The following is a 22557-nucleotide window of genomic DNA, read 5'->3' as shown; positions in this document are numbered from 1 at the left end:
CTGCAGTTCATTTGTATTATATTTTTATCTCTTAGGGTGGGCTCTCCCTGGCTGTTAATGCAACTTAGGTGGGTGGAATTTGACACTGCTCTGAGTCTCGCTATTCAGCTGAGATCTGGTTCTTGGCACCAGAACAACATGCAGGGAAAGTGCAGATTCAAGATCAGGTGGCAGATAACAGAGTGGCCAGTGAGAGACTACACCCCACACCCACTCCCAGAGAGAAAAGTGAAGCTACACCCCACTGACATAGTAATTCCTTGGATAGACACAAAAAGCTGGAGTAAATCAGTGGGTCAGATGGCACCTCTGGAGAAAAGAAACAGGTAACGTTTCGGGTTGAAAGGGAAACGAGATTTAGACGATGATCAGGGCCGGATTTACGCATAAACTAGACAAGCTTAAGCTTAGGGCCTCGAGATCTAGGGGGGCCTACTCACCCCACTACCTCACCGGACCGTCGAACCTCGCCGCCCCACCGACCATCCGCCCACCGAGACTTCCTACTCTTTGCCCGCTGACCCTTGCCACTCCAACGCCCTCCAGCAGCCGCAGCCATCGCCTTACCTGCAGCCTGGACTCAGCACCGGGCCTGAAGCCTCCACGCTGCAGACTCCCACTCCCCCGGGTTTGACTACGCTGGGTCCTAGTGCTAGTTCCCCAACTCTGGTAATCTCAGTGGCTGTTCCACTGGGTCTTCCCCATTCCCCTCAAACCATGTGACCCCAGCTCTTCCCCACCCACACTACAGTCTTCATACGCCCCTCCTCCCTGACCCCCCACCAGACATCGCCTCGGCCTCAGTCCACTCACCTGCCTTCCTCCGGCCCCAACCACGATCCCTGCCGTGTGTTCACCATCCCCCCCCTGACCTCCCCCTCTCTGATACCGGACGGGTCTGGCCTCACAGAGGTCTCACCTTTGTCCCCCTCCGTCCCCACCTCAATGAGTTCCGCGCCCGCCGCGATTTGGAGCTCTTCTTCCGTCGCCTCCGCCTCACACCGTTCTTCCATGGGAAGGAGTCCTCGCCCCCATTGATGATCCCTTTTCCCATCTCCAACGGACCTCCTCCTCTCTCTTGGCCATTGGTACAATGAAATTTGGGGGTCACCATCCGACGTCGGAATGGGAGAACATTCTCAGCGGCTTGGGCTTCCGAATCGGCCACTTCCTACCGGAGACCGCGGCTCCTGAAGTCCACAGGCTGAGCTGGGTGGAGATTCACGCTGGCAGCCCTCGGCAAAGGGTTCCCAGGGCTCCGCGATATTAAAACCAGCGCGGCCCGAGGCTGGGAGCTCCGCAAACCGCAGCTCCATGATGTTGAAGCAGCAGGCCCAACACTCCAGAGCTACAAACGACGATCCAGGTAAAGCATCGCTCGCTCGGCGATGAATCCAATATGTATGTTAAAACCAGCTGTTTAATGACAACATACAGTAGGATCTAAAAATGCCACACTGTCAGGTAGTCATGGTCCTCTAGTCATGGGGGGGGGGCCTCACAAGTGAAATAGCTTAGAGCCTCTCTTCATCTAAATCCGGCCCTGACAGTGATATAGAACAGATGAATGAAAGAGCTGCCAAAAAGTATTGACGATAAAGGAAATGGGCCGTTGTTATCTGTGGGCACGGTGAAAACGAGTTCTACAGAACTCAGTAGGAGGACAGTGAAACTTGTACAATGACCAGAGTTGGGGGAGGGATGGGGAGAGAGAGGGGATGCAAGGGTTTGAAAAATCAATATTCATGCCACTGGATTGTAATTATATGAGTTATCAGAGTAGAATTTCACAAATTTCAGAATAGATTATCAAGGGTGAGCCTCACTCCCTCTTCTCTCCTCTCCCCTCAGGCAAGAACAGAAATGTGAAAACACACACCTTCAGATCCAGGGAGTGTTTCCTCACAGCTGTTATCATTCATCTGAACCATCCCATCAACTAAACCTTCGATCTACCTCATTGGAGGCGCTCGGACTATCTATAATCAGACTTCGCTGGACTTTACTTTGCACTAAATTATACACAAGATTGTAAAAAGCTTTTGCTGGTAACCTTTCAAAAGTTGGAATGCCAGGGTATTAATAAACTGGGGCTATGGAGTATCTTATGGGATCAAAAGCTTGGTGCATAGATCAATTCCTGCTATTTTACAACAATAGGCATCAGAGGCCAATGTTCAGAGTGTGAAGACAGAGAAAGGTTAAGCAGGGTATGAGTGACCCATGCTGAAATACTTTTTTTTCAGCAGCTGGCAATAACAATCGGAAACTACTAGTTTTGTTGGGAGTTTCTTCACTCAAGGATGGACCATCGAAAAAAAGGTACCACAATAAGAAAGATTTGTTTTTGTTTTAAGAAAAGGATTAGAAATGGAGTCCATGATAGATTTAGCTTAGTTTGGAGAACCAAAATGGAAACAGGCCCTTCAGCCCACTGAGTTCACACTGACCACCGATCATCCATTCACACTAGACACTAAGTTATCCCACATTCTCATCAACTACCCACACACCAAGGGCAATTTCACGGAGTGCCAATTAACCTGCAAACCTAGACAGACGCAAAGTGCTGGAGTAACTCTGTGGGTTAGGCAGCATCTCTGGAGAAAATGGATAGTTGGCGTTTCGGGTCTGGACCTTTCTTGTAACCAACAAATCTGCACATCTTTGGGACGTGGGACGACAACAGAACATATGGAGGAAATCCATAGGGAGAGCGTGAAAACTCCACACAAAGTCACGATTGGAACCCAGGAAGACACAAAATTCTGGAGTAACTCAGCGGGACAGGCAGCATCTCTGGAGAGAAGGAATGGGTGACGTTTTGGGTCGAGACCCTCGATTTAAACCAGCATCTGCAGTTCTTTCCTACACATTGGCACCTAGGTCTCTGGCGCTGTGAGGCAGCTGCTCCAACAGCTGCACCCCAGTGCCATTGGTACAGCGTGCTTTTACCAATGCATCACTTGGCTAATTTCAATGCAGCTTGTCTCACTCATCAGTTTCTTCATTACACAGGACTTCACTGTGGTGACAGCGACATAGTTTCAGGAGGTTTATCTTTGGTTATGGTGCAGAAGCTGCCTTTGTTTCACTGACAAGTACAGCAGCTTTATCCACCATACAATCGAGTTAACACCAGAGAATTAAAAAATCTTTCCTCCTTACCTCTTTACCAAACATACAACAGAGTCTCCTTGATCTTATATTTCCTTAAATCCTAAGGTGCTGGGTGATTTATCTACTGCAAAGAAAATACTGTCTGAAAATATTTCAGCACACCCAAGTGATATTTATCACAAACACTGAGAAAAAACAAATACATTTTCATTTCTCTTATGTCTATCATTGTCTCCTGTGAGCCAACGGGGGTATGGAAGTCAGAAACCTGTAAAGTAATGATTTCTTTAAAGAAAATTTGCAATTGTGTAAATGCCACACTGAGGTTTAAGTGTAGAAAAGACACAGCAACACATTTTCAATTGTCTTCTCCCTATGAATACTCTGGAGAGCATTCATTAGAGTTTCGAGTTTAGAAGTTGGGAGGTCATGTTGCAGTTGTACAAGACATTGATGAGGCCACCTATAGAGTAGAACATTCAGCCTTGGACAACCTGGTATGGGATATATGTTGTCATGCTGGAAAGGATGCAGAGAAGATTTACGAGGATGCTGCTGGGACTAGGCTATAGGAAGAGGTTGAGCAGACAAGGACTCCATTCCTTGGAGTGCAGGAGGATGAGGTTGATTTCATAGAGATGTATAAGATCATGAGAGGAACAGATAAGGTAAACACACGGTATATTTTACCCAGAGTAGGGGCATCAAGAATCACAGGACATAGGTTAAAACTCCGTGGGGTGTGGACAGAGCAGCCGACGGATATAGCGCTGCCGGAGGTGAGGGTGGGAGGTGTGAGCGGTGCCTCAGGGGTCGGTGCTGGAACCATCGCCGTGTCTCACCTATCACACCATCTGCACGGGAGAAACTAAACAACTTTTTTCCCCCAAATCATCCTGCGGGCCGTTAGTTTGACTCCCCTGCTTTAAACCAATGCCCTCTAGTTCTTGAATCACATATCCCGGGAAAAAGACATTCACCTTATATATTCCCCTCATGGTTTTTACTCACTGCTAAAATGTTTGCTTTATTTTGAATTTCGAGCACCTGCAGAGTTTGGTTCTATAAATGTCAAATGTACTGCAGTTTGCCATTTTTAATAGTGTGCGTAAGAGTCTAAGACAATCAAATTGCTCGTTCTTTACGGGAAACCCGCCGATAGAAAACTATTCTCATTGGTGAGTGTGGAGGAGATCTGGAAGCGCTGGGCGAATTGAATTGTCCGTGACTTAATCTATTTATTTATTTATTTCATAATATTTTTAAGAAAGAATTTGAGCGTGAGAAATTTGTGATCAACGTGAGAGCATGAGAATTTTGTGAAATGCGTGAGAGTTGGCAGCCCTGTAAGTAGGTCAATTACCTTCTGCAAATTGCCCCCAGTGTGCAGGATGATGTTAGTGCACGGACCCATGTGCCGATGGGCCTGTTTCCATGGCGTATCTCCAATGTCTAAAGTCTTTACTCAAGATTCCAGCATATGCAGATCTTTGTGTCTCTATAATTTTAAGACTTAGTCTCCTTGATCTCAATTCCACACTGGTTGAGTTGATGTGACTATTCTCATTCCAAACTATTAGAAACTATGTATTGGAAGGAACTGCAAATGCTGATTTAAACCGAAGATAGACACAAAAAGCTGGAGTTACTTAGTGGGTTGACAAAAATGCTGGAGAAGCTCAGCGGGTGAGGCAGCATCTATGGAGCGAAGGAAATAGGCAACTTTTCGGGTCGAAACCCATCTTCAGACTATTGTAACTCAGTGGAACAGGCAGCATCTCCGGAGTAAAGGATTGAGTGATGTTTCAGATTGAGACTCTTCTTCAGATTGAAATCTTTCAATCCTTCTCTCCAGAGATGCTGCCTGTCCCATTATTCAGCGTTTAGTGGCCATATTAGAAACTATCCTTGGCAAAACTATGGTGCTGGATTATTACACAAACAAATAGATTAGAAAATGTCACAACAGCACCCTCTGCTGGATTTCATAGGAATGGAATGGTTCATAACGTTCTAAAACAATTAAAAGGATCATCTATTTTAATTGGATATAATCTCCCAGCATACTAGTTTGCACTGTAAAAAAAGTGTACTTGGTGTCAAATTAAGGTCATACAACAGACACAGCTTTTGTGGTAATCCTTGCTTGTTAATCTAAATGTGTCAGGGGGAAACAACAAATATCCAAAGCTGATGATATTTAATTAATTAATGCAGAAAAAATGAATTGAATAGTTTCCTTTTAATTTGATAGGCAGACAGGGATTGGAGTGTGAAGAAGGGTCTCGACCCAAAATGTCACCCATTCCTTCCATCCAGAGACGCTCCAGCATTTTGTGTCTATCTTCAGGGATTGGAGGTTTGGTGAGATGATTTTCAACTCGAGACTATGGTTATGATGACTGTTGCCATCTCTTGTGGCTTTTGTGAACTGCAAGCTTCTCTTAACTTCCCCGTGCAAGCAATCCATGAGTGTCCAGTGCTATTGTGATAAACCGACAAATACCATCAGGACAGCAGCTTATGCCTTCCAGCCTTCCCTCATACAGTACCACGTGGAGCAGATGGAAGTGAGAGGGGGTGGGGGGAGGTAAGTAAAGCACTTCAAAGACCAGGTTGCAAAAGGCACAAAAACCCTGGTGTTTCAAGGAGAGTTAAGGACGTGTCCCACTTGGCCGTCATTTGTGCCTCATTTACGCGTCATATGTAAAATAGATCGACGCGTCATGATGCGCGCATATCATGCGTCAGCACAGACGTCTGGTGCGCTTGACGTCATTAGAATACCCTATGGCGCATGGCGATGCATGGTTACGGACGTTGACGTACGGTGACATAACCATGCCTCACCACACGATACACGCGAGACGTCGGGACGCCAGTGTGCGACGCCAATGCGTCAGCGTGCATACCCAATGCTTCAGTGTGCGTACGCGATACATCACGCAGAGCCGCGCAATACCGCGCGCCACCGCATGCGAATCCGCGCCTCACCGTGTGCAATGCATGCGGACCCCACGTCGACCTATTTTACATATGATGCGCAAATGATGGCCAAGTGGGACAGGCCCTTTATGTTTGCACACAGGCACAAAGGTGGAGAAATCTTCTTGGAAAACTGTCTGGTTGAGAAGAGATTTCAGTGATTAGGGTGGTAAAAATAAAAAGGGGATTTAAGCACAAGGATGAAAGTTTAAAAATGATAGGATTTTGGGGCAGTATAGTAGAGCTGCTTCCTCACAACGCCGGAGACCTGGGTTTGATCCCGACCTCGGGTGCTGTCTGCACGAGGTTTGCGCGTTCTGCCTGTGACTGTGAGGGTTTCCTCCGGGTGCTCCCGTTTCCTCCCACATCCCAAAGACGTGCGGGTTTGTTAGTTAATTGCCCCTTTATGTGTAGCGAGTGGATGTGAGGATGGGAAACGTTGCCTATTTCCGTCGCTCCATAGATGCTACTGCACCCACTGAGTTATCCAGCATTTTTGTGGACCCGCATGATTTACAAATGTTCTTCATCTATTGACATGGTGACATTGATATTGACCCACACCTCACAGATACTGCCTGACCATCCAAAGCCACTTCAACAATCTTAATACCACCACCACCACCATTCCACTACTGAATCCATCTTTAGCAGCCATGCAGCTCCCAATGCACTGCCAACATTGCCACTTGTCTCAAACAGTCAGGCTCTGGCATCTGGTAGTAACAGGGACCAAATGGCAGAAACCTTGGATTTTCCCTGTACCATCATAAAAGTCATCTGATAACTCATGATATCTAAATGCTCATCAGAGACATTTAGAAACAATTAAAGGTTTTAAAAATCGCTAAATTATAATTCCAGTTAAAATCCATTTTCACTGCCATAACTTAAGTGCGGAGCAGCGGCAGAGTTGCTACCTTATGGCGCCAGAGACAAGGGCTGGATCCTGACTACGGGTGCTGTCTGTAAGGAGTTTGTATGTTCTCCATGTGACTGCGTGGATTTTCTCTGGGTAGTTTCCTCCCACAATCCAAAGACCTGCAGGTTTGTAGGTTACTTGGCTTCGGAAAAATTAGTATGTGGGATAGCGCTAGTGCACGGGTTGATCACTGGTCGGCGTGGACTCGGTCGGGTCGAAGGGCCTGTTTCTCTCAAGTCTAAAGTCCAGCATTACAATGGGTGGTCTGATGTGCCCACATCCAAGCTCCAGAAAGCTTTGAACTTCTGCATGCCACTGCAAAGGTGCAGAATGTTAGAACAAGCAGCACACCTACTGGGCTTAGACAGGGATACCTCACACAACAACCAGCTGGCTGTCAGCACAAACAGCTCTCTAACAGAGGCCCAAAAGTCAAAACACAATCAAGGTCAAGCTATAAGCTGTGAATGGAGAGATAAAATGATCAAATATGGCAGTTTCAGAATTATTCTCAGATGCATACATTTCATCCAATATTGCACGTTTTGCAACGTAATTTTAAGAATGCTTTACTTTATTTATGAGAATAAAATCATTCTCTGAGCATGAGTTAATCCTTTATGTTTTAGAGACACAAACAAAAATTGTCTATGAAAAGATCCCACTTATCGGAATGCTCTACACTTGGAAATTCAGAAATATTGTACATTTCAAATCACCTTCGAAGCACTTTCAATTCTTGTCCACATCAAAGCAAAGCAACTTATTTGAAAAAGCATTTTATAATTAACCTCTAAGTTCTTAGCCAGAGAAATCACTCATGCAGCTCATTCATCCATCGTGTCAAATCCAGATCTGTGGAGTTCATTAACACATTTTAACTTGGGGTATCCCAAACATCAGTTTACTTATTTTCTTAATTTCTGACTAAAAGGCATTTGGCCATTTCCTGCTACTTATTTTGATATGTAGAGAAAATGCCATTTTAACTGAGAGGGTCAAAGTATAAAGGGAATGTACGGGACAAGTTTATTTTTTACCCAGAGAGCGGTGGTGGAGGCAGACACAATAGTGGCATTTGAGAAGCTTTTAAATGGGTACATGGATATGCAGGGAGTGGAGGGATATGGATCATGTGTAGGCAGAGGAGATTAGTTTTGTTCTTGGTATTATGATCAGAACAGGCATGGTGCACTGAAAGGAGTGTTCCTGTGTTGTACTATTTGTTCTATGTTCAAATTCCAGCTACTTAAAAATAACTAAATATTGTAAATAATACCCATCCTTCTTGACGTCTATTCACTGCCAGACCCTTGCAATGGGAATCATTTGATGCAAATGGTTGAGATAGAAATGACAGCGCCATAGGTGAAAAAGCAGCTACACCCGAGCAAAATGATGGAAGGTACTAAGGAGGTGGAACAGCCTTGGAGACGGTGGCCTCTACCGAGTCCTCTGGCTCCATTCATGGTAATCAGAATCATCACTGCCATTACCACAAGTCTCGTGCCCCATTTTACAGCCAATAACGATGAGAGCCAGCCAGTAAGTAAAATCACCAGTGTTAAGATCTCTTTCTCCCCCATTGGTATTCAACCACCGCAGATGGAGGAATTTGGTCAGCGGTAACTCCAGCAGGTATGTAGGGGAATAGATTACCTGCAGACTGGTAAGGATTGGTCTTAGTATCATTCTCGGCACAGACAGTGTGGACCGAAGAGCCTGTTCCCATGTCCTACAATGGCTTAACATTCAAAACAGTAAGTTTAGTGGGATATGGGCCAAACACAGGCAGCCGGGGCTGGTGTAGATGGGGCATATTGGTCAGCATGGGCAATGTGGGCCGAAGGGCCCGTTTCAGTGCAGAATAGGGTATGGAAATCTAACTCAAAGCAGAAGAGTGACACAGATCTTGGTATCCGAATCTACCATCTTTCCTGCTATCTTCTGGGCAGGAGAGGGAATGAAAGCCAAATTCATTCACTAGTTAATCTTCACTTCTGCACTACAATGTGTCGCTTGTCATCTTTCATAGGCATCGGGTTTCATAACGTACACTTAATGTGGTTTTTGAAAGATGACAGTGCCTTGATTGCAAAACACAAGAAGGGAGTTGAAGAACATCTCAGTAAATGTTACATTGTAAACAAACTGTTGAGTGGAATTGATAAACCAGTGCAACTTGGCTGAACCTGAACATGATTTGATGGATTGATCCAAATTGAAAATAGGATTGAAAATGGCAGGCTCAGATTGACTTGTAACATTAAAGGCCAAACTAGAAAATGTAATTTCAAGTCGTCCATATAGTCTCAAACTGAACATTAACTCTGTAGTTGAAGTTTCAGGGCAGATGACACAGATTCATAGAGTTATATAGCACAGAAACAGGCCCTTCGGCCCACATTGCCCATGCCGACCAAGATGCCCCATCTACACTAGTCCCACTAGTCTGTTTTGGGCCAATATCCCTCTAAACCTACTCTTTCGAATATTAAACCATTGTAGAACATAGGAACAGGCTCTTCGGCCCGCAATGTCTGTGCGGAACATGATACTACGACCAATCCTTATCTGCATGCACATAATCTTATTATCCTACATTACTAGTATATCCGTGTGTTATTTAAACATCTCCTCAGTGTCATCGTTGCATCGGCCATCACCACCCCTGGGGCCACCCACCAGTTCTGTGTAGTAATAAGATGTGTTGTCAGAAAGATCAGCTGACATCAAGGCAATTCAGTAAAGGGGCAGCACTGTGGTGCAATGGTAGAGTTGCTGCCTTACAGCACCAGAGTTCCCGGTTCGATCCACACCTCCTGCTCCGTCCGTGTGGAGTTGCTGTGACCTTCTCCAGGTGCTCAGGTTTCCTCCCACATTCCAAACACATGTCGGTTTTTAGGTTTTTGTAAATTGTCCCCAAGGTGTAAGATAGAACTAGTGTATGGGTGATCACTGGTCTGCATGGACTCAGTGGGCCGAAGGGCCTGTTTCCATGCCGTATCCTGAAACTAAACTAAATCAAACTGTGGGACAAAAAGATATTAATCAAATTGTGAAAATACTTTTGTTTAGTTTGGAGATGCAGTGCGGAAATAGACCCTCCGTCCCACCAAGTCCACGGCTACCAGTGATCCCCGCAGGCCAGCACTATCTGACACACTGCCCAAACCAATTAACCTACAAACCTGCACGTCTTTAGAGTGTAGAAAGAAACAGGAGATCCCGGAAAAAAAAAACACGCGGTCACAGGAAGAAGGTACAAACTCCGTAAAGACACTCTCGCAGTCAGGATCGAACCCGGGTCTCTGGCGCTGCAAGACAGCAACTCCACCGCTGCACCACCGTGAACCTCGAACGGTCATGATAGAAAATAGAAGGATAAATAATACCTAAAACGGAGAGTCCAAGCACACCGATGTTCCTCTCTCCTCTGTCAGGCGGGTTGTTCACCAAACACTGGTACGTCCCCGTGTCCGATAGCTGAGAGTTATTAATGAAGATGGAGGCACTGGTGCTGGGCATGGTGACAACAAATCCCACACGGGAATTAAACAGGCTGGCCCCACTGATAACCTGGCCTCCCTGGTACAAAATCACCTGTGACAGAGGAAAGCAAGAAAATAAACCATTTCATCCATTTCAAGTCTGGATCAATTAAAACAAAAATGTCCATCTTATTGCTTGCATGTACTAACATTTCGTTTTATCACAAAGTACAAATTCAAACACATGGAAATTATAGCCATCAGTTTATATTAAACTGCACTGATTTCTGCAACACAATGGCTCTCATCAGGTTTAGTCCACAGGTAGATGTTAATGTGCAGCAGAGGGTGGTGGGTATAGTGAAGGAGCTGACAGATTAATATGTACAGGTGGGTACAATTACAATGTTTAAAATACATTTAAACGGATACAAAGATAGGATAGGTTTAGAGGGATAATGGCCAAATGGTTCAAACCCAAATGGAACATCTTGGCCAGCTGAGTTGAAGGACCCGTTCCCACACTGTATAACTAGGACTCGAGATGTATTTTAGTTTAAATTAGTCTAGTTTAAAGATACAGCTTGGTAACAGGCACTTCGGCCCACCGAGTCAGTGCCATCCAAATATCACCTGTACACTACTTTTAATTTGCACACACACTACAGAGTTTGTCTGCACAAACTCCGTACAGACAGCACCTGTAGTCAGGATCGAACCCAGATCTTTCGTGCTGTAAGGCAGTGACTCTTCTGTAGATCAAACCATTCTCATTCGCTGAACCTCTTTGGCCTCCAAGTTTACTTGTCCCAAGTGACTAATCATTCCTTTTGGGATCATTAACTATGTCCACTTCCAACACTTGCTCAGGAAGTAAGTTGAAGGTCACTACTTTCTGTTACATAAAAAGTTCTTCTCACATTCCCCTGTATCTTTTGCCCAAAACTTTAAATCAGAGTTGCCTGTACTGTTAGCTGATGGAAACTGACTTTTCTTTGTCTATCTTATTTAAACCTGTCAAAATCTTGCACACCTCTCACAAATCTCTACTCAGTCTCCTTTGCTCTACAAACAACCCAAACTTCTCCGATCAACTTATGTTGCGGAAATCTTTGAATCTGTGGAAATATTCAGTTCAAAACAGGCTCTCCAACCCCACTGTATTTCCCCGAAGAACTAGTTTCCAAATGGAGGAAAGTCTTGGCCCATTTAAGACAATTTTCATAATGAATGATCCCCAATCACTTATAGCTGACTGGAGCATTCTTACAGTGAGAAGCAATGGGTGTGTGTACATCACTGATATCACTTATCAAACATGCCAGACATTTCAGATTATTGAAAGCAGCCTGCACACATTTGAGGACAAGAACAAACTAATAGCTCAAGGATTTATTGATATAGGAACAGTGTGACAGCAATCAGTCGAGCTAGACTTTACAAGACTGCTTCTGTAAGAACAAAAAAGTTTGTTAGATTCAAACAAGTTGTGTAAATCCTTCGACTGAAGACGATGGAATCTCTAGTGTGTAACGAGGCAAAATGTGTTATAATTGCCTTCAAATTCCCATTAGCCCCACAAGAATGCACCAACAAGCATACGCCACATTCAATAATACAAAGGAATTACTTTCAAGTGCAATTAATTTTGGATGTTTCGATTTACGTTTTCCTCTGTTCAGTTCAGTTTTCGAGATACAGCATTGTACACTAGGTACATTGGACCACTCTATGTCCAAAGGGGCAATTTACAGAGGCCCCCAACCATGTCTTTTGATCAGGACTGATCCGCGACATCGCGCAGCACCTGACAGCCTGGTGTGCCAACAATAACCTCGTCCTCGTGACGAAGGAGTTATCCCAGACTTTCCACATCACATCCCTAGACATACTAGGGGCAATTTACAGAGGCCAATTAACCTACAAACCTGCATGTCTTTGGGATGTGGGAGGAAACCAGAGCACCCGGAGAAAACCCAATACGGTCACAGAGAGGACGTACAAACTCCACACCAACAGCATCCGTAGTCAGGAACTGAACCCGGGTCTCTGGTGCTGTCAGGGAGCACAAAGATCATCAAAGACCCCTCACACCCTAACCATGGACTGTTTTGCCCCTCCTCCAGGTCAGGGAGGCGGTACAGGAGCCTCAGGTCACGTACTAGTAGGATGAGGAACAGCTTCTCTCACCTCGGAGTCCCGACGATAGATTTTCTCTGGTCCCTCCGTCCCCATTGTTGCTGTACGGACTGCCACAGTGGCGCATTAAAGTTGACATGGGTTGGGTTCTCAACACAAAATTCCCATTTCCTTTCATTTTAACACAATTCAATCAGAATAGTTGATAGAAAGCTTCGCTGCCTGGTGTGAATGTCCTACAGAGTGGACATGTTGACTTCAAAAGGAGCACACTATTAAATGTATTCTCTCACCAACCTGAAGCTGTGCTACCTATTCTTAGACAAGGCTGGTATTATAACCGTAAACTAATAAACACACTTTCAAAAGAAACTTACAAACTGGTATTTTTACGGTGGAGATTGACAGATACCCGATTGGTAAGGGTGCAAAGGGTTAGAAGGCAGGAGAATGCGGTTGAGAGCAAATGATAGCCATGATTGAATGACGGAGTAGACTCGATGGGCCAGATGACCTACTTCTGTTCCTATGAACTTATGAAACCTGGGCATTGTTCCACAGAGCAGTTGAACAATCCTCCAAAATAAAGCACTCCTAATGTATAATTTTGTACACAAAACATTAAAGGTTAACACATAGGTATAGTATCCAATTAGTAAGGCAAATTATATGTTCAATTTTATTCCTAATGGATTAGAGTACATGAGCAAAGGTACCTTACTGTAATTAATAGAGCCTTGATGAGACAGCACTAGAAATATATTGTCATAAGGAGCAGGAGTAGAATTAGGCTATTCGGCCCATCAAGTCTACTCCGCCATTTAATCATGGCTGATCTATCTCTCCCTCCTAACCCCATTCTCCTGCCTTCTCCCCATAACCTCTGACGTGTACTAATCATGAATCTATCCATCTCTAATGTGTGCTAATCATGAATCTATCCAACTCTGCCTTAACTATATCCACTGACTTGGCCTCCACCGCTTTCCGTGGCAAATAATTGGACAAATTCACCACCTATTAAAAAAAATAGCCATTTATTTTTTGTCTTGCACCTCACTCCTTTCTCTACTCTCTCTGCAGTAGCTGTAACTCACCCACTAACCCTCACCCTGTCTGAAGAAAGATCGGCGAGCCAAAACAATAACTGGTTTCTCTTTCCGCAGATGCTGCTTGACTGAGTTCGTTCCTCTGCCGTTTTCTGCTTTTGTTCCAGAAATATTGTGTTCAAATCTGGTTTTCCCCTCAAGTTAGGATGGATATACTTGTGAAAATGGGGATCCTTTGATGGTTCACCACGTTAATTCCTGGAATGTGTGGAGGTGTTGCCCATGGTTTCAGTGAACGGCAAGGCAGATATGAGCAGCTGAATAGCCTGGTCCTACTTCGATTTCTATTTCTTATTTCCGAAACTGGTTTCACTCAGAATTGTTTAAAATTTTTAATTTGCCATTGACTCGAAAGGAATCATGACCACACATTAAAATAGCTTTCGTCATGAATGGTACCAAAAAAGATCAGAAAACCAAATGGAATAGTGCATTTGGAACACAAGAGACTGCAGATGCTGGAATCTTGAGCAAAAGTGCCACAGCACCTCAGCAGGTCAGGCAGCATCTGGGGAGGGAATGGACAGACACCATTTTGGGTCGGGATCCTTTTTCATGATCTTGGGGAGTCACCTTGCCACACATGTATTAGCTCCAAAGAATATCTACCCACTCTGCACAGTTTGCCTCATGCACAAAGGAGATCATGGGCTGCGATGGGAAGAAATCTGGTGAATTATCAGCTGTTAAGATCTGATTCATCTCTACCGCCATGGACTTTGTCTATGGAACTGATGTGTCACAATGTTGAGAACTATACTCTGCACTCTGCATCTTCCCCTTTGCTTTATATGTTCTTGAACTCGACTTGATTGTCTTTATGTGTGGTATATTTGATCTGTTTGGATAGCATGCAAAATAAAGCTTTTCACTGTATCCTGGTGCTCGTGACAATAATAAACCTAAAACTAATTGATTTGTATTTGTGGATTACCCAGATAAGATCATCTTTTTCACAAACTTTTAAGTGTGCACCAAAGGCTGACAGTAGCTTTCATGATCAGTTTTCCCTTCAGTGCGGTCACTTAAGCAATCTCTCAGCCAACTAATACATTCCTATTGCTGCCATGCTTTCAATGTCACATGCCACATATACATTTTACAATGAAGCCAAATTGCAGTATCACCATCATAGTCTGTGCATTTGAAAATTTACTGAAGATACACACAATGCATGTCCATGGATGAGAGCATCTCTGGTATTCCAAGTATAAAACATTTTCATGGCAGGTACATGTTCAAGAAAGACCCCTCTGAAAGCAAACACAAAGAAACATGGATTGAAGACAACTCTGAAAAACAGTTCAAAAGCTCTTTTTCAGAAGAGTAATCTTTAAACACTGCACATGATAGATTGTGGAGGAGGAATTTTGAACTCCTGCCCCACACAAAGAAATGATCTAATTTTCCCTATTATTTTACTCTGCGTTTAATGACTCACAGCACAGCGGTGCAGCAATGGAGTTGTTACCTTACAGCGCCAGAGACCCGGGTATGATCCTGCCTACGGGTGCTGTCTATACGGAGTTTGTACGTTCTCCCTGTGATTGCGTGGGTTTACTCCGGCTGCTCCGGTTTCCTCCCACACTCCAAAGATGGACAGGTTTGTAGGTTAATTGGCATTGGTAAAAGTTTCTATTGTCCCTAGCGTGTAGGATAGTGCTCACATATGGGGTGATCACTGGTCGGCATGAACTCGGTAAGCTGAAGAGCATGTTTCCAGACTGTATCTGTAAACTAGAGTAAAGACTCCTTCTCTGGCTCACACGTACACGATACATCTGAGATAAGCCACAGGAAATGCAATTTCCCCACACTGTAGCCTTCTTCATGGGCTGCAGGTGATGGTATTAAAATCACGGATGCACTGCAACAATTTTGACAGTCTCGGAGAGAAAACTGACATTTCTCAGGAAGCTGCAGGCTTCGTGCGAATCCCCATCTGTGGCCCAGGGCTTTAGAATATTCCATTCATGCAATGCTGTTTGAAGGCACGGCTCACAAGCAAGTGTGTGTTCTTCAGATCTCCTGGGAGTCCATGAGGTGGTGCACTCAGAGAGCGAGATCAGTATTTTCTCAAACCCACACTGACAAGCACAAGAGTTAGTTATAACGCCTTGGAGAGATTGAATTAATACTTTGTTGGTGACAGGGCTAGTTGAGAAGAGCATGGGAAACTGACAGTTGAACTGCTGAAGTTTTGCTGTTTCCAGAGGTAGCTTCATTCTTCTGCACAACTCAGGAGTGAGTGTCTCATGGAGCCCAGCAATAAAATCTAATTATCTGAGAATAATTACTTCTGTATGCTCCAAGTGACTGTGCTCAGTCACGCAGGCCAACGATAATAAAGACATTGACCTCTCCAAAGGCATTGACAAAACTGTAACACAAAGGGCATATGTGCAGGTTGAATTTTTAAAAGACTTCAGTGAATGGTCCGAGGATAAATGAACAACTTTCCTTATATAACACAACGGTGACTTATAGTCTCAAAATGGTGGAAGATCAGGTTAAAATTGGAAGCCGACTTTGCCTATTTTTGCTCCACTGAATATATTTTGTCCAATTGCCAAATTAGGCATTACCTGCGCACATAAAAAGAATTCAGCATCTTGTGTTGCTCTTGCTTTGAGAAATTTATCTCTGAGTTGCACTCACTTGTGCAAGAATACCAAGTAAGTATTTGGTGTTGTGAATAATGAAAGTAACAGATTTAATTACTGTTATGTCTTGATCATTTGTTTGTAGTAAGCGGAATAAAACCAAATGGTGAAGGAGTGGCTTGGTGTAGGTATCTCTAACAACTCCGCTGAGGGGATGGGGCAATGGGCTGCTTTCATCAGCAGGCTATTAAACACGTTCACCTCCAAATAACCTCTGAACTACATAGACTTGGGGGCATTGGTTTTGTCTTCTTGCGCTATTAGTGCGCGTGCGTGTGTGATTTTGTGTGTGAGGTATGTGTGTATAAACAGTGCCCTCCATAATGTTTGGGACAAAGACCCATAATTTATTTATTTCCTTTCCTTCTGTTTGTCCGCAATTTGGTTAAAGTGCACATTGTAGATTTTAATAAAAAAATTTTGGTTTCACCACATGTGTGTTAAAGTGCACATTTGTCAGCTGTTTTAATGAGGACCAAAGTTGCCATCAAAGAAGCCATTATTATACAACTTTTAGAGATTTCACCATGCTTACCAAAATCAAATTACAGCTGGTGTTTACTAATCGCAAACGAGACCATCACAGCTGATTTATAGAAAATAGTCAGACCCCCCCCCCCCCAGAAATACAGAGGCTACACTGCAAGATGCAAACCACTGGTTAGCCGCAAAAATAGGATGGCCAGTTTACAGTTTGCCAAGAAGTATTTAAAAGTGCAACCAGAGTTCTGGAAAAACATCGTGGACAGATGATACACAGATTAACTTGTATCAGAATGATGGCAAAAAGCAAAGTATGGAGTAGAGAAGGAACTGCACAAGATTCAAAACATACCACCTCATCTGTGAAACACGGTGGTGGGGGTGTTATGGCCTGGACATGTATGGCTGCTGAAGCTACTGGGTCACTTTTCTTCATTGATGATACAACTGCTGATGGTAGCAGCATAATGAATTCTGAAGTCTATAGACACATCCTATCTGCTCAAGTTCAAACAAATGCCTCAAAACTCATTGACTGGCGGTTCATTCTACAGCAAGACAATGATCCCAAACATACTGCTAAAGCAACAAAGGAGTTTTTCAAAGCTAAAAAATGGTCAATTCTTGAGTGGCCAAGTCAATCACCCAAATCAAACCCAATTGAGCATGCCTTTTATATGCTGAAGAGAAAACTGAAGGCGACTAGCCCCCAAAACAAGCATAAGCTAAAAATGGCTGCAATACAGGCCTGGCAGAACATCACCAGAGAAGACACTCAGCAACTGGTGATGTCCATGAATCGCAGGCTTCAAGCAGTCATTGCATGCAAAGGATATGCAACAAAATACTAAACATGACTACTTTCATTTACATGACATTGTTGTGACCCAAACATTATGGTGGCCTGAAATGGGGGGGGGAACTATGTCTAAACACTGCTGTAATTTCTACATGGTGAAACCAAAATGTATAAAAATGGCCTTTATTAAAATCTGACAATGTGCACTTTAACCACATGTGATTTTTTTTTCTATTACAAATCTCAAATTGTGGAGTACAGAGGGCAAATAAATGAAATGATGGGGTGTGTGGGTGTGCGCGCATACATATAATATATATAAATACACACACACACTTTTATATTATAGATAGATATACATACGCACATACACAAACGTACATATATATATATATATGTATGTGTATGTGCACTGCACATCGCGTATGTGTATGTGACAAATAAACTTGACTTGATTTGATTTGACATATATATATATATATATATCTCAACATACAACTTTTGACAGGCACAGAATCAACACACGAGTGAAAGGCTTGTGAAACACTGCTGCAAACCCTGCTGCAAACATCTTACAGCTCACAAAAGCGCTTCAGCGAGTCGCCCCTGGGCTCAAGCGAGTATATATCTTGCATCTGCTGCACGTCAGGGAACGTTATTCCACTGGTAATACCCTACAATGCTCTTTGAGAGCATATAGAGGACTGTTACATAACCCTCCACCCCTAGTTTGTTCAAACATCTCAAACATTGTTTTAATATTCAACATTATATTGACCATGACCCTAGTAAGCAAATGTTCTTCAGTGTAAAGATTCTACTTTATTGACTGTGACCACCTAAAAATGATTGGGATTCAAGGCTGCATCAGCAAGAGCCTCGGTTGCCATGGAAGTGTTTGTTCTTGTGACTATATTAGCAAGGTTGCAGCTGCATGAGCATGATATTTGTGCTAGAAACAAAGTACTGGAGGAATTCAGAACTCAGCCGCTTCGGCATAGCATAGGCCATCTGTGGAGGGAATGGACAGGCAACGTTTCCAGTTGAGACCCTTTTTCAGACCTGATGGAATGGGGGGTGGGGAAGAAACCGCTGGAAAAGGAATATGGTGTAGTGGGGGAATGGACCAAAGCCTGGCAAATGATAGGTGGATACAGGCGAGGGGAGGAGGTGATCGACAGATATGTGAAGTGACAAAAGTTAGAGATGAAAATTAAACAAAAAAATGTCAGGTAAACGCGAGGAGGGGTTTAATGTAAAGTCGGATGCAGGGACATTGAGGAGAAGGGAACTACCCACAGTGTACAAGACACAAGATACATTTATTTGTCACATGTACCTATTGGTACAGTAAAATGTGTGGTCGCCATACAGCCATATGAATAATAAAGAGCACAGAACACGATAGATTTTTAACACAGACATCCCCACACAGCGGGATCAAAGTTTCCCACTGTGAGGGAAGGCTCCAAAATTCAGTCATCATCCTCCGTTGTCCTCCCATGGTCGGTGGGCTCCCGAACCCCCCGCTGTTGCTGCTACGGGCGGCCCGATGTTCACACCCGCTCGCCGGGGTGATGGAAGTCCGTTGTCGGGACGGGAGGACATCCTCCGTGGCTCGGTCATCCGAACGGTCACCTCCTACCAGAGTCCGCGGCTCCCGAAGTCCATAGGCCACGCCGGGCGGAGATTCAATGCTGGCGGCCCTCGGCAAAGGGCCCCAGGACTCCGCGATGTTGAAGACAGCGCCGGCCGCGCTGGAAGCTCTGCAGACCACAGCTCCAATGTTGTTGCAGCAGGCCCAACACTCCAGAGCTTCGACGGTGATCCCAGGTAAGGCATCGCCCGCTCCGCAGTGAATCCAGCGCTGCGCCACCGCTGCTGCTGGAGCTCTGATCCGGGTCCCCGGCAGGAAAGGCTGCTCCAATCCAGGTGGTAGGCCGCGAGGAAGGGGGTGACGACGCGACTCGGAGAATATCCACATCCTCGCCAAGAAGTGACTGGGAAACAGTTTCCCCCTTACCCTACCCCCCTCCCCCACATAGAAAAGTTAAAGAAACTAAAGAAACATACTTTTAAAACTAACGGAAAAAAAAAATTTTAATCGAAAAACAAACAGACTGTAGGCAGAGGCTGCCTTCAGTGCAGCACCCCTAGTGTAGGGAGTGTAAGGTGTAGTGTAGGGCACCCCTAGTGTCGTGTAGCCCACTAAATTCCAAGGCCACAACTTCCCATTGACGATAATGGTCGTTTGGGATAGTGTAGTTTTATGATAAGCAGCATATTGGAATTGAGACTGCAAAAATCTTGATTTCCAGCCAGCAAAGGCAGCTATCTACTAACATAGCAGAGTAGAACGACCTTGGTCTGCAGACAGCCTTGGGTTCAGATATTGTAGGTCAATCCGAGGTCTTCTTCCAAAGCAGGTATTTAGAGAGATTACTTTGTTCCCAAACAGGGGTGGCACGGTGGGCATTGGTAGAGTTGCTGCCTCACAGCACCAGAGACCTGGGTTCGATCCGGACTACAGGTGCTGTCTGCACAGATTTTGTATGTTCTCCCTGTGATCATGTGGGTTTTCTCTGGGTGCACCGGTTTTCTCCCACACTCCAAAGATGTGCGGGTTTGTACGTTAATGGGCTTCGGTAAAATTGTAAATTGGCCCTGGTGTGTAGAGAAGTGCTACTGGGACAGGGTGATCGCTGGTCGGTGCGGACTCAGTGAGCCGAAGGGCCTGTTTCCACAGTGTATCTCTAAAGACTAAATCAGAACCATAGCTGTTCCAATATAAATTGTAGCTGGCAACTCGCTAAATGATAAACACGGTACCGTAAAGAAAAGTAACCCAGAAACATGCAAAAAATGCAAATGTTAAGCATAAGCAAGAAAATTAAACAAAAGCCTCAATGAGTGCTGTTACTGGCATGGATAAAAGATATCAACACATTTTTTAAATGAAATTGAGATATTTGTTCTCTTCCCCCCCACCCAAGTGGCATTAAGCAATACTTCTGTGTAAATTCTGATTTTGCAACGACAAGGACAAACATTCACAGGTAATATTTGCCACATAATTCAGATTTAGCACTGCAAGAAGTCAGCCTCTTTGTCTAGGAGCCAAATTGCTATTCAGTGTATTTCACCATGAATACATTTAGTTGCAATGCTCTTCCGTGTGTTCAATATCCTGTTGATGTACAGAAGTGAGGTTACCCCCCTAAACAACCGCTGAATGAAAGGGTCAGAATAAGAACTTAATAAAAACGTCAAAAAAAAGGAACAAGAATATACAATCGGCCCCTTGAGTCTGAGCTTACGTTCAATAAGATTACGGCTGATCCTATTGCGGCCCAACACCACTTTCCCCTCTGTCATACCTCCTTGACTCTCATATAGCTCAAATAACTGTAAATCTCAGCCTTAAATGATAGGTAATAATGGACTACAATCTGGATCTTTTTCTGATTGTAACTAAGAAAAATTGTCCTACCACTGCAAGGAATTAACTCTTTGCCGGTTCTTCCACACTCCATGTCTGTCTCTTTTTAAGAAACGATATACTGGAAGGTGGATACAAAATGCTGGAGTAACTCAGCGGGACAAGCTGCATCTCTGGAGAGAAGGAATGGGTGACGTTTCAGGTCGAGATCCTTCTTTAAACTTAGAGTCAGGGGAAAGGGAAGCGAGAGATATAGACAGTGATGTAGATGTGCAGAACAAATGAATGAAAGATATGCAAAAAAGTAATGATGATTAGATTAGATTCCTTTATTATCATTCAGACCTTTCGGTCTGAACGAAATTATGACGGAAACAAGCCACTTTTTAGCTGTTTGCTAGTTCAGAATGAGAAGCTGGAGTAACTTGGGTGGTGGAGGGACAGAGAGAGGGGGAATGCAGGGGTTATTTGAAGTTAGAGAAATCAATATTCATACCACTGGGTTGTAAGCTGCCCAAGCAAAATATGGAAGCGGTTTTGGAGAGAATGAGTTCTCTTTATTCCAACCTCCCGAATAGCATTATGTTGCCCAGCAAAGAACACGAAATACTTGCTCCCATAGAAACCTTGCAAAGAAGATCAGAAATAAGGGGCAGCACAGAACTGCAGCTGGCAGAGCTGCTGCCTCACAGCGCTAGAGACCCAGGTTCAATGGTGACCTCGGGTGCTGCCTACGTGGAGTTTGCACATTCTCCCTCTAACCTCATGACTTTCCTTGGGGTGGTTCAGTTTCCTCCCACACACCAAAAGTCAATAGATGGTCGGCGTGGACTTAGTGGGCCAAAGGGTCTGTTTCCATGATGTATCTCTAAACTAAACTAAAATAATGCAAAAAAAACCAACAAAACATGGTGGTCAGGTGCTATTTGGGCAACTGGAAAATTGAGACTGTACGTTACTAATTTTCTTTGAACATTCTGAATTTATTTCTTTAAAATATGTCATTTTGCCATTCAAGAAATGCAACCGGTGGCAATAAGAATCATAGATCACTTTGTTTGAAATCTCTTGTCGGGGAGTTACTAAATATTAAAATGAAGTTTAGGATAGATGAAAATTTGTTGCGTTTGAACAAAAGAATTTATCAGGCTAGACCGTATGACTTATTCAGGATTTCTCCAAAAGAGTGATTAAAGAGGTGGGAAAGAGAATGATTATGGATATTATATGAACTTCCAGAAGGCATGTGATAAAGGCCTTTATAAGAGTCCATAAACTAAAACTGAAGCTCATGGAATTGAAGGCAAATTATCGATCTTATGAAATGAGCAAAGCAGCAAGAGATAGAGGTGGAATAATTGTTGGCCGTGACTGATAGTGTGCTGCAGGGAAGTGTTCTGGGATCTC

At 44.0% G+C, this 22557-nt stretch overlaps 1 protein-coding gene across 1 annotated transcript in view; it reads right to left on the bottom strand.

Moving 5' to 3' along the window:
• igsf11 (immunoglobulin superfamily member 11) overlaps window positions 1-22557 on the bottom strand; it is a 189219-nt gene that overhangs the window by 41848 nt on the left and 124814 nt on the right. Inside the window, exon 3 of the mRNA XM_055644554.1 lies at window positions 10423-10630. Coding sequence (XP_055500529.1) covers window positions 10423-10630 — 208 coding nt within the window. The remainder of the gene's footprint in view (window positions 1-10422; window positions 10631-22557) is intronic.

The sequence above is a fragment of the Leucoraja erinacea genome, chromosome 13 (assembly GCF_028641065.1).
Source record: "Leucoraja erinacea ecotype New England chromosome 13, Leri_hhj_1, whole genome shotgun sequence".
Lineage (NCBI taxonomy): Eukaryota > Metazoa > Chordata > Chondrichthyes > Rajiformes > Rajidae > Leucoraja > Leucoraja erinaceus.
This window is presented reverse-complemented; position numbering and strand designations above follow the sequence as displayed.